The sequence below is a fragment of the Carassius carassius genome, chromosome 49 (assembly GCF_963082965.1).
Source record: "Carassius carassius chromosome 49, fCarCar2.1, whole genome shotgun sequence".
In the NCBI taxonomy this organism is placed as follows: Eukaryota; Metazoa; Chordata; class Actinopteri; order Cypriniformes; family Cyprinidae; genus Carassius; species Carassius carassius.
Window position 1 is genome coordinate 19,185,880 of NC_081803.1, and position 12,857 is coordinate 19,198,736.

Sequence of the window (12,857 nt, forward strand, 5' to 3'; positions counted from 1 at the left end):
TATTGTTTCGGGCCGCGTGGGAACGCTTGCCCAGCATTTCTCAATGGGTGTTACGCACAATTTGTCACGGATACACCATTCAGTTTCGGAAAGGCCCGCCCCCTTTCCGCGGAATTCTCTCCACGGTGATGAAACCGATGGACATGGCGGTGCTGAGACAGGAAATGTTAGCTCTACTGAGCAAAGGGGCTATAGAAGAAGTACACCCCTCTCAGATGGAGTCAGGGTTTTACAGCCGTTATTTTGTGGTACCAAAAAAGGACGGCGGATTACGACCCATTCTGGATTTACGCCGTCTAAATCTTGCACTCAGGTCGAGCAAATTCAAGATGTTGACGGTAAAATCTATTTTGTCTCAGATTCAACCAAACGACTGGTTTGTCACGATCGATCTGAAGGATGCTTATTTTCATATTCAGATCATCGAGAGACACCGGAAGTTCCTCAGATTCGCTTTGGAGGGCAAAGCGAATCTCCTCATCGAGATATTGTGCTAAATCATTTACACAGCCTGGGTTTACGCACAAACTTCCAGAAAAGTGTATTAATCCCCTCTCAACGGAATACCTTTCTGGGCGTAGATTTGGACTCTCGCGCGATGACAGCAAAGCTTTCTGTCCCGCGCGCTCAGTCGATTACGTCATGCGTTCAGCACTTCAGGGCGGGTCACACAGTGACAGTGAGACTGTGCCTCAGACTACTAGGTCTAATGGCGGCGGGGCTTCCCGTGATTCATCTGGGTTTGCTTTACATGCGCCCGTTTCAGTGGTGGACGAAACGACAGAATATTTCACCCCGTTGTTCTCCGCATCGAACGATCTCGGTGACGCGGAGGTGTGTGATGTCGTTAAAACAATGGACATCAGCCGAATTTCTCCTCACCGGGGTTCGGCTGGGAATTTGTGCTTCCCGAGAGACTGTCACGACAGATGCGTCTTTGACCGGGTGGGGAGCTGTTTGTCAGGGGCGCCCAGCCCACCGAGTGTGGACAGCGGCACAACGCAGCTGGCACATAAACAAATTGGGATTACTGGCGGTTTTTCTGGCTCTTCAGTATTTTTCGAGTCTACTGACCGGCCGTCATGTGCTTCTCAGAACGGACAACACTGCGGTTGTGGCTTATCTGAACCATCAGGGAGGATTACGTTCTCGCCCTCTGTGCAGACTGGCGAGGCGGATTCTTCTTTGGTCTCACGACAAATTTCTGTCGATCCGGGCTGTTCACATCCCCGGACGACTGAACTTCGGAGCGGATTTATTATCCAGGCAGACTCTGGAACAAGGGGAATGGAGATTACACCCCCAAACGGTGAATCACCTATGGCATATTTTCGGGGAAGCGGAAGTGGATTTATTCGCGTCGAGCACGACTACGCATTGCCCGCTATGGTTCTCCCTAAGCCCTCCATCACCCCTGGGTCTGGATGCGCTAGCTCACAGCTGGCCCAGGACCAGCTTGTATGCGTTTCCTCCGATTCGGCTGGTCCCAGCGGTATTATGCAGAATACGGCGGGACAGAGTGGGACAGCTGTTGCTGGTGGCTCCGCGATGGCACACACAGCCGTGGTTTGCGGATCTCATCAATCTGTTAGCGGGCTCTCCGGTGGAGATTCCCCTCAGACGGGATTTATTATCGCAAGCACAGGGACGGATCTGGCATCCGAGGCCAGATCTGTGGAACCTGTGGGCGTGGCCTCTGAGCGGAGTGAGTTGATATGTCCCGGTCTTTCTGCTGAAACTACCGAGACTATACTGAACTCTAGAGCAGTTTCTACGAGACGCTTATATGCTTTCAAGTGGAAACTGTTTATGACATGGTGTGAAACTCATGATGTGGATCCAGTTTACTGCCCTGTGGCTTCAGTACTGGAGTTTCTTCAAGACCGTTTTTCGGAGGGATTGACACCAGCCACCCTGAAGGTTTATGTGGCAGCTATCTCAGCTCACCATGAGCATATAGGTGGTGTTTCAGTGGGTCGTCATCCACTGGTTTCTCGCTTTATACAGGGTGCGCGACGGTTGAGGCCTTTCCGCCCTGTGCGAGTTCCTTCATGGGATTTATCCATTGTGTTACTGGGTTTGTCAGGGCATCCGTTTGAGCCCCTGGAAACTGTATCGGATAAGCTCCTGTCTCTGAAGACACTTCTTCTCATGGCTTTATCCTCCCTTAAAAGAGTTGGGGATTTACAGGCTCTCCCTGTCTCACCCTCGTGCATGGAGTTTGCACCAGGCTCTGTGAAAGTGTTGTTGCGACCTAGGCCTAATTATGTTCCTAAGGTCGCGTCTAATCCTTTTCATTTTCAGCAGGTGGTCCTGGAGGCCTTTTCTCCTGCTGCGACAGAGTCTGGAGATCTAAGTCTTTGCCCTGTGAGGGCGTTGAAGACTTATGTGGATCGCACTGCCCCATGGCGTGAGTCTGACCAGCTGTTTGTCTGTTTTGGACATAAGAATAAGGGCCATGCAGTTACGAAACAGCGCATGTCCCATTGGCTGGTGGAGGCTATTTCCTTGGCCTATGAGGCGCGCGGGCTCGCTTCGCCCTTAGGAGTAAAAGGTCATTCCACGAGAGCAGTGGCTTCTTCTCAAGCCTTTCTCAGTGGATCTTCTATGGATGATATCTGTGCTGCGGCAGGCTGGTCCTCACCGAGCACTTTTATCAGGTCTTACAGTCTGGATGTGAGGATGGCTCCTGGCTCCCGGGTTCTCTCCGCTTGAGCAGATGCTTCCTTGGATCCAAGCTATCAGGTACGTCAGGCGTGATGGTATAGCGTTCCCATACGTGGTGACGTCACCGCAGCATCGAAGTGACCTATGAAAGGGAACATCTCGGTTACGTATGTAACCTTGGTTCCCTGAATAGGGAACGAGATGCTGCGGTTCTGGCCGTGACGTACCTTGATAGCTTTCTTCTCTTCTCGTCATGAAATCTGAGGTAAATGGCGCGCGGCACCAGGTATATATATGCCTACGCATGCTGGGCGGTGCCACGCGCTATTTGGCCAATAGGATTGGCGGGATGGTATAGGGCTTCAGACATTCGTCACACCGAAGGTGTTCCCATACGTGGTGACGTCACCGCAGCATCTCGTTCCCTATTCAGGGAACCAAGGTTACATACGTAACCGAGATGATTTATATAGTGTTTTTGAATCAACAAAATGGTTGAAAACTATTTTAAGAATTTAATTTAAAAAAATAAGTCCATGCATTTTCGGTACTGAACATGTAAATTGGCCATATTTTCACAAAAACAAATAATAAAAAACAGTCTAATGATATTATTATTATTTTTTTTTGTCATTGCACTTATTTTTAAATTACCTCTATATTTGCAAAAAATAAATACAAAAATTAAATCAATAAAAATTCAATAATTGAAAAAAACTGATTAATACTATTTAGAAATGCACAACAAATATTTTTTTTTGCCACTGTACTTTTAGATTACCTATATATCTATATATCTAAAAAAAAAAAATTTTTTGTTTTATATTGAAAGCAGATATCAAGCATATTTGTCCAATGCAATTTTAACTCAAACTTTTACCATGTCATGAAAATATTTTCTGCACATTAAATTGTTTTGATGCCTGGTTTTCACCTAAAATCGAGACAAAAAAATGCTACTGTATTGGTTTATAATATCAATCTTTATATCAGCTTTAAACAATGGCCAATATGTATATACTGTTGATCTTTAATATTATTCTACTACAGAAATGTGACAAAATAAAAATTTGAAAAAAGATTTCTGTAATAAATTCATGTTTTAATGCAAACTTCACGTCTCCATGTAAAGTCAACAGATTCAATTAAACAATTTAACAAGCATGATATCAAGCACATCCATGTGCATCATATTTATCCTCAGTGTCCCATATTAAAACTGTCATTGACAAGCATTTTGGATCCAACAACAAACATGTTACATCTGATCAGCTTTGGGTGCATGGGTCAATGACAACTGGAGCAATACCATGGAGACCAACAATTGATTGTATTTACAAAAATAGGTCTGGAAGGCTGAGAAATGCTCAAGCTGTATTTGGAGAGCACTCCACATGCATCACCAGAAGCCAGTTCTGCTCGAGAGAGTCTGAATGTCGCCCAATTACACATCTTGTTCCCTGCTGTAGAATCTTGTAGCTGCTCCAAATCTAATCATTCTTCTGCTGCTACTCAGAAAATAAAATCGTGAAGGCCATGATGATGCAGCAACATGCCACGTAAGGGCTTTTGCGCTCACCTGAAAGGTAAAAAGAATAATTAAAAAATAGCAGAATAAATCATATAGAAAAAAAGAAGATGCATACATGACATAGCTTTTATGATATTACTCACCTATTCTTGCACATTTCCAGAAGATTCCAAGGAATCTGAGGGCAAAAGGAAAGGGTTTATGGTTAACGCTTGAACAGATGTAATGTAAAACAATTAAAACTGTGCACTGAAATAATAAAAAGCAGCTCTGGGAACCTCCAATGAATTAGCTATAATCAAATTGGCAGTAATATTAGTACATGAAAAAATGATTAGTATATCAGAAGTGACAAGTGACCACAAAAGTCATATTTTAACTGTTTCAGATTTTTTATTTCTTTTAATTCTGTTTTAATATGATCAACAAGCGCACAAGGCTCTTTTGTATATTTAACAAAAGTATTAAAACATTTCTTGTATGCAAATGAACAAACCTTTTGCCCATGTTTAAGATAAAATGCATATTATTATTATTATAAAAAATATTACTGATTTTACTCATATTTCTTTCTCTTTTTTTCTTCAAATGTTTTTTTTTTGTTATCCATAAAGTAACCACAATTCACAACAAAATATCATAGTTACTGCAGTTGGTATTACCATTGTAAAACAATGAATGAATGAATGAATTCAGAAGTTCAGGATCGGGAAGATTTTAAGTTTTTGAAAGAAGTCTCTTTTGCTCACCATATTAATACAATTCAAAAGATACTATTTTAATATCTGTTAAATGTAATTTATTCCTTTGATCAAAGCTGTATTTTCAGCATCATTCCTCCAGTCTTCAGTGTCACATGATCCTTCAGAAATCATTCTAATATACTGATTTGCTGCTGATTAAACATTTTTATTATCAATGTTGAAAACAGTTGTGCTGAATAATATTTTTGTGGAAGCCATGATACGTTTTTTTCCATTATATTTACAATAGATCTTTGCAAAAAATGTCTTTACTGTCACTTCTGACAAATTTAATGAGAATAAAAGTATGAATTACTTTTTAACGGTAGTGTACATATATTTGTTTCTCTGGAAAAGAAAGACTAATTGTGTATGTCTTTTAAATGTTGATTTGGCAGTACTAGAATTAGGCTTTGATGCCATGGTTTAAGATAACATTTGACTGAAAGACAAAGTCTTATTTCTTGCCGACTGCTCGTCTAGGAAGCGTGAAGCAGATTACAGAGGGCAGAACTATAGATGACTGATGAGCTTCACAGGGCCTGAAATGTCACAACAGACGCCTGAGAGCAGAGATCTATGAGCAGTCGGGCATCTGGGCTGAACAGAAACAACAAACAGGTCAGCAAGAAACATGCTCTGTCAGCAGCCGGCTCAGCCTCTGTTTCTCCACGTCAAACAAAGCTTTAACTCCAGGAAACGCTCTTTAGGTCTCACAACCTGTGCATTTGCTACAATCTTCCAAACACGACTTTAGATATTTGATGTCTTTTCACACGATCATTAACTTTGTGACACCAAGGCAGAGCCGCAAGTTTCTGCCCATGAATACTTTGCAGTAATTCACAATAAATGCCAAAATGGACATCTTGGAAGTACGTCACAATTACTGGTAGCAATCAAGGCTCGGCTGTATGGCACTTGAGGGGGTGTGGAAACCATTACTTTAATTTGTAGCAACTCCTTTTTTTGCGATCACATCACTGGTTGTGAATTACCTCCTTCATTTCCTGCTCCTGTCATGTGAGGTCTAAACATGTGGCGAACATCTTGTTGCTCATTTCACAGACACATCCCCCAAAAAAACACTGACCAATGACACTCAACTTAGATCAAATAAATGAAGAATGTAAATAAAGATTTTGTATTATTAACAGAAAATATGAGTTTATTTTTAGTTTCTCTGGCTATGAGAAAAATATCTTGGCAACATTTGACTGATTCTGGGAATTAACAAAAGATTGTTCTGTTGAAGTGTTTGTATAAAACCAAAAACCAAATCCAGGCCTGTTTGGAGAACATCTTAAACATTTAAATCTTTCGGTGCATCAAGGAATAGTTCAGCCTACTCAACCTCAGGCCATCCAAGATGTAGATGAGTTTCTTCATCAGAACTGATTTGGAGAAATGTAGCATTATATCTCTTGCTCACCAATGGATCCTGTGCAGTGAATGGGTGCCGTCAGAATAAGAGTCCAAACAGCTGATAAAAACAGAAATCCTCAAGTAATCCATAATAATGCTTCCTCTTGTGAAAAAGCCCATCTCCTGTTGTCCTCTAACATCAAAATCCACTGACACATTTGTTTAGAACTGTTTTCTCCTTTTTTGGTTGTAAATGGTGCTTGACCTGTGTATATTTCTCCCCTGATTCAGACATAATGACTTTTTCACTGGAGAAAGTAATATTATGGAAAGAGGACGGTTTGAAGTTAAAATCATCTTAGTGCTTTTTGTTTGATTTGTTCTTACAAACACACAGCTTTTCACTTCACAAGAAATTAATTGATGGACTGGTGTGGATTACTTGTGGATTATTGTGATGTTTTTATCATCTGTTTGGACTCATTCTGACGGCACCCATTCACTGCAGAGGATCCACTGGTGAGCAAGTGATGCAATGCTACATTTCTCCAAATCTGTTCTGATGAAGAAACAAACTCATCTACACCTTGGATGGCCTGAGGTTGAGTACTTTTTCAGCAAATTTTTCTTTTTTTTTTAAATGATAAGAATGTTTACTATATAAATATATGGATGGCAGTAAACATACCCTGTTTTGTTCTTATCCAGCAGGTTGGGAGCGAGAGCTCGTATATACGTGCAGGTGCAGATGAGCAGTAAGATGACCGTCAACAGACTCTGGAAATTAAATATGGCAGACTGCAAGAGAAAGAAAGAGGAAATGAATAATGAATCACTTATTAATAAACAACTATAATTATAAAGTACTGTAACCCCCCAAAATGTGGAACAATTAATGCACATTAAAATGGTTTAATTTAATTGATTCTTTATTAAACTGATTGAAGAAACCGTAATCTGTGTGGGCAAAACCATAACATTAGTTTTGAAATAACAACCTATTATGTATTCACACTAGGGTCAGTGTTGTTGAGTACTTGGTAATTTAAAGTTTTTTATTATTATTAAATATTAATAAATATTAAAAACTACAGTGATAGTGATATGCATAGTAGTACGCAGACAAAAAAAATGTACAAAGCTTTTGATGTCTATGTAATGACATTTTGTGCATGGTTTACATGATGTGCATGATTTGTATCACAGGAAAAAAAATTATAAAGTTTACTAAAATAGAAAATCATTATTTTACAACATAATATTAATATTGTAAAATACGTATTTATATATATATATATATATATATATGGTCAAACTGAATTTGTTTGACCATATATATATATATATATATATATATATATATATGGTCAAACAAATCCAGTCTTGACCAGCAGAAGAGATTTTGTTTTTAAAATCACATTTTTAAAACAACTTTTGAACAGCTGTGCATTTTGGTGAAACAAGCGGTCTTCAGTTTAAGGTAATGTTCTTCCTGCCACATCACACTAGCAGCACTGAATACTGTCAGATGATGTGTTCAGCTGAAGTCAAGACTGACAGTACAGAACAGACCTGTGCTGACAGAGATCTCGGCATCACTGCATTGATCCACACGATCAGCTGCTCTCTGTTGTTTATGCTCTTGCATCACTGCAGCAGCAAACAGCACACTGAACTTCTGACAGCGGCTTCACTTTCACTGAACCGTGGACGGATTTACCGCCACGCCAGACAGCACGCGTCGACATTCAGCGAGTTATATCAATTTGACTGCTCGTTTCGACCTCACTTCTAACATCTTCAAAATAACAGTTTTTTACTTACCATTTCGATAGCCCAAACCAGCCAACTCACACTTCCGGTGTAGGATGGAAATTACGTCACCGGTACGGCAGCCTGGAAGCGCGAACCGTTGAAAAGCTGGATGAGAGAGAGAAATTAAATCTGGAGAAGTGTGTTTTGGTTTGAATTAAAACTCATTTAACACACAGCATCAGCGATGAGGTGAGATTTTGCATGCGTAGAGCGCAATGTGCTCGTGATATGAGGGAAAGGCGCCTGTTGGTGACAAATATGATGCTGTTTGTGTTGTTTGTGGAAAGGCTGATTAGTTTCCTGTCATAAACAAAACACAAACTAATATTTCAACGTTAGTCATAAAAATACGCACCTCAAAGATACAAATAATCAAAAAACAAGAAAACATGAGAGTTGATAATTGTATTTGTCATATTTAGCAGAAATATAGCAGCAGCACTGAAAAGGGTTTTGTTGTGAACATGTTACTGACCTTGAAATCTAGTGTTTGTTTTGGTTCCTCACAGAAAGTCTACATCTGTTTTTACAAAAAGTAAAAATTTTTATCTTGATGAAAAATATTTGTTCTTACACACACACACACACACACACACACACACTGCTGTTCAAAAGTGGGATCAGTAAGATTTATAATGTTTTTTAAAGAAGTCTCTTCTGCTCATCAAGCCTGCATTTATTTGACCCAAAAAAAAGTAATATTGTGAAATATTATTGCAATTTAAAGTAATGGTTTTCTATTTTAATATACTTTAAAATATAATTTATTATGGTTATTTGATTAATACATTTAAAAAGAACAGTATTTATTCAAAATAGAAATCTTTTCTAACAATATAAGTCTTTATTATCAATTTAACATATCCTTGCAGAATAAAAGCATTCAAGATTTCATTTTAGAATAATGGCTTTTCTTTTTTTTTTTACTTTTTATTAATCAAAAATCCTAAAAAAAGAACATATTACACACATATTATAAAAACATATTAAGCAGCAAAACTGTTTCCAGCATTGATAATAAATCAGCATATTGGAAGGATTTTTTATGTGACCCTAAAGACTCGAGTAATGATGCTGAAAGTTTAGCTTTGCACCACAAGAATAAATTATATTTCAAAGTATTCAACTAGAAAACCACTATTTTAAATTGTAATAATATTTCACAGAATTAGTTTTTTTTTTCTGTATTTCTGATCAAATAAATGCAGCCTTGATGAGCAGAAGAGACTTATTTAAAAAATAAAACGCATCTTACTGAGCCATGATATATATAAATATATATATATATATATATCTCATTTATTATGATTAAGGGTTTCTTTTCATCTACAGTGATGTTTGAAGGATTTTACATGCATTTTTGTGGTCAATGTCTCTGTGATGTCATCTCATTGGGCAGTAGCTAAAGTCGGCTGTCTGCTATCACTGAGGCTTTTTGTTTTTGTCTACTTCCTTGTCAGTGATGCTCTCTGCAATCTAAATGAACTCTAAAACTGTGTTTATGAACGTACCCAGACATTTCTTCATGATTTTCACCACTGAGGAACCTCATTCTGTTTCCATCGCTGTGCAGGAAAGAAGAGGGGTTTTTTTCAGGGTTACTTGTGCATGTTTTGTTACCTTCCTGAAAGAGATTGTCATGTGTAGAATGTCGGTCTTGTTTAGACAAGACAAGACAAGACTGTTTTGTTGAGATGGTCGAGACCATCTGTGGACCTCGACCATCAGTGGAGTGCTTTAGAGTGGAATGTGTCTTAATTACACCTTAGTCAGTGTCGTTCAGTAGCTCTCACATATGTTATTAAGCAACCAATAATCTCTCATGACTGCTAGTGTTAGTATGACTAAGGCCTTCATAATTATAAATCCCTTCTGTCAAGTTTTGTACAATTTAAAATGTTACAGGCTTAAATACTTCACAATATTACTGATTTTTTGATCAAATAATTGCAGCCTTGTGGAGCAGAAGAGACTTCTTTCAAAAACATTAAAATATGTTACAGACTCCAAACCTTTGAACGCCAATCTATCATTATTCTTCCATAAAGCCACTAGATAGAGCTGCACTATAATGGTTTAATAGTTAATCACAAATATGGCTCTGATTGCAGGATTTAAATTCTTGAAATCTGGCAACCGCAACCATGAAAGCGTGTAGAGGCTTGTTACTAATGCATAACACAAATGCTATATTAAAATGAAATGTTTTCTGGATAAATAACCAGCGGGCAAATATGGTAGACAGTTATGGTAAATAAATTAAGAGAAGCAGAAATCGTGATCATGATTAAATTCTGATTCTTTGTTCAGCAACCCAAGCAGTTTTCTTTTTTATTTTTCTTCTCATGTTATCACTATTCCCCTATCCGAGTCCCTTATCCCCTCTCATGCCCAAATCCCATATATAGAAAGTGACTTGGGACCCCCTTGTATACTTCACCACCTTTTAAGAAGAACAGCTTTCTCTCATCCCCCGATACCCAGGCCAGACAGATGCCGCTGGAAAGATAGCAGCCATAGTCACACATTCTGGATGGGAACGTGGCACTTAAGTCTTGTTTGGATAAAACAGGGCCATGGATCAATGTTTGGGTAGTTCATCTTGAGGAGCGAGCCACATCCGAACTTTCCACCCAACCCCTTCTTGGCTTCTCAGCCACATCTTCAGAGAATTCTTTGACTTATTTGTCAGAGCCGCCTTCTCATATTCCTATAGGCTTTGCTGCATCTGTCATTACAGAGGGCGAAGAATCACCTCTGTGCAGATGTTACTGTGACTAATGAATGGCTGTCCTGTTCCCTCAGAGTGCTTAGAGAGCAGTCATTGGTTACAACCACCTTGCTTTAAATTTAAGCCACGGTTTGCACAAAATGCCAAGAATAGCAACAATTGGTTGTGATGCACGACGGGAGGGGAAACAGATGTGAACTGTTCGCTGAGGGTTTTGGACACTTTGATTATCAGTTTGACAAGCGAGTTAAAGTCAGTCGACTCAAATGTTTCGCATGTTGTCCTTCACCTTTCCCCTCTCCACTGCACATTGTCAGCTCTGACCTGAGAGGTCAGCCGTTTCTCACACATCACATTTTCTGACCCCGGTGAAGTCTGCAACCATTTGAAATCCATTCCACAGATTTACATACATTTTCCACAGTACTGAAAATAAGTAGATGTAGCCCTGGCCTATAGTATAAGTACTTTATATTTATAATAAGGCATCATTGGTTTTAAAAATTAATTATAATGTAATTTTTTATTGAAATAAAAAAAATAAAATGAAATGTATATTGACAATTAAATATATAATATTATTCATTTTTAAATTATATATAATATTATATAAATAATTATTTATAGATATGTGTATGTGTATTAGTAATATTTCCTAAATTAATAAAATATATAGTTTTTTTATTAATTGTAATAGTAGATTATTATATAATTTATTTATAATATCATTATATATTAAAGTTTTTAAATTTGTTTATTTTATTTGAATTAATATTATTTATAATAATGCATATATTATATTAATATTATATATATTATTATAAAATTATTAGGTACAAATTGTTGAAATTAAACGGATAGTGCACCCGAAAATAAAAATTCTGTCATCATTTACTCACCCTCTTGTCATTCCAAACCTGTATGATTTGCTTTCTTATGTTGAACATAGAAGATATTTTGAAGATTTCTGGTTATCAGACAGTTGGTGGTTGCCATTGACTTCTAGTAGGAAAAAAAAATACTATGGATGTCAATGGCAAACACTAATTGTCTGATTACCAGCATTCTTCAAAATATCTCATACAGGTTTGGAACGACATGAAGGTGAGTAAATGATGACCGAATTATTTAAATTTTTGGGTGGACTATCCCTTTAACCATCTGTTTCATGCATATGTATTTATAAGTATTAGTGCAGATACTTTATTGAATTTTTTTTGAATGCGTTTGTTCATTCTTACAGATGTAATAGAACGCAGCGTATTGTGTGGTCATTTTCTTTGTTTTAGCTGTGTGTGATGTTATGATTTATTTATTTATTTATTTTTTGCAGGTGTTGCAGCACTAGCGTGCTGCAACTAGTACGTACTAGGTTTCAAACCACAGGCCTTTGCATTGGTTTCATTTGTTAGTTTCAGAGGAGGATGTGTCCGGTGAAGCCCAGGAGATCGAGATGGAGCGGGAGAGGTATGTTGGTGACCTGCACCTGGCTCTGACTGGAGAGGGACCGGCAGCGGAGGGGGAATATAGCTTCCACCTGACACCTGAGAGGCCCGGCCTCCCCCTGCTGCAGCTGTCTTATGAGAAGGTGCAGAACGACATCTCGGTGAGTGGCACGCCTGAGACCGCTATGCAGCACAGGGACGTTATAGTCTCGCTGATTGATGCTCGATCACATAGTATGCAGGCAGGGTACAAAGTTAACACTCACTGGGGAACAAATGCTAAAGTTGGCCAGTACGTTATGTAGTTTAAGTCAAATTGTAAAAATGATAATCTGACCCATGATGATGTAAGTGACTTGACTAAGACAACTTTAAGTGGAACGTTCACTTCAAAAGTTTATCTTCGTTTTCTCAAATATAATATATGAGGAACAATATCCAATGTGTGACACATTCTTAACGTTTTTGTAAAAGTTGACAGAGACTGGAACATGTTGAATAGGAAGCTTCTGTGACACCATACTATTACTATACATACAAAGGAGAAAAAAAGTTAAATG

At 38.4% G+C, this 12,857-nt stretch overlaps 2 protein-coding genes across 3 annotated transcripts in view; one reads left to right on the forward strand and one right to left on the reverse strand.

The window, feature by feature from the left end:
* Positions 1-3,748: 3,748 nt before the first annotated feature.
* LOC132132684 (protein kish-A-like) lies at positions 3,749-8,287 on the reverse strand. 2 transcript variants are annotated; one of them, XM_059545158.1, is made up of 4 exons: positions 8,131-8,287; positions 6,995-7,104; positions 4,342-4,376; positions 3,749-4,246 (listed from the first exon to the last, which is right to left on the reverse strand). In XM_059545158.1, exons 1-4 carry the CDS (start codon positions 8,131-8,133, stop codon positions 4,176-4,178), a joined length of 219 nt encoding a protein of 72 aa, XP_059401141.1. In that variant the 5' UTR covers positions 8,134-8,287; the 3' UTR covers positions 3,749-4,175. The 2 variants fall into 2 exon arrangements, with proteins under 2 accessions (XP_059401141.1, XP_059401140.1); XM_059545157.1 differs by lacking the exon at positions 8,131-8,287 and adding an exon at positions 7,879-8,054.
* A 2,733-nt stretch (positions 8,288-11,020) lies between these two features.
* The window catches only part of LOC132132396 (DNA repair protein XRCC4-like), a 39,413-nt gene continuing 37,576 nt past the window's right edge, over positions 11,021-12,857 (forward strand). Inside the window, exons 1-2 of the mRNA XM_059544760.1 lie at positions 11,021-11,183; positions 12,265-12,458. Of these exons, the coding sequence (XP_059400743.1) occupies positions 11,021-11,183; positions 12,265-12,458 (357 nt within the window). The remainder of the gene's footprint in view (positions 11,184-12,264; positions 12,459-12,857) is intronic.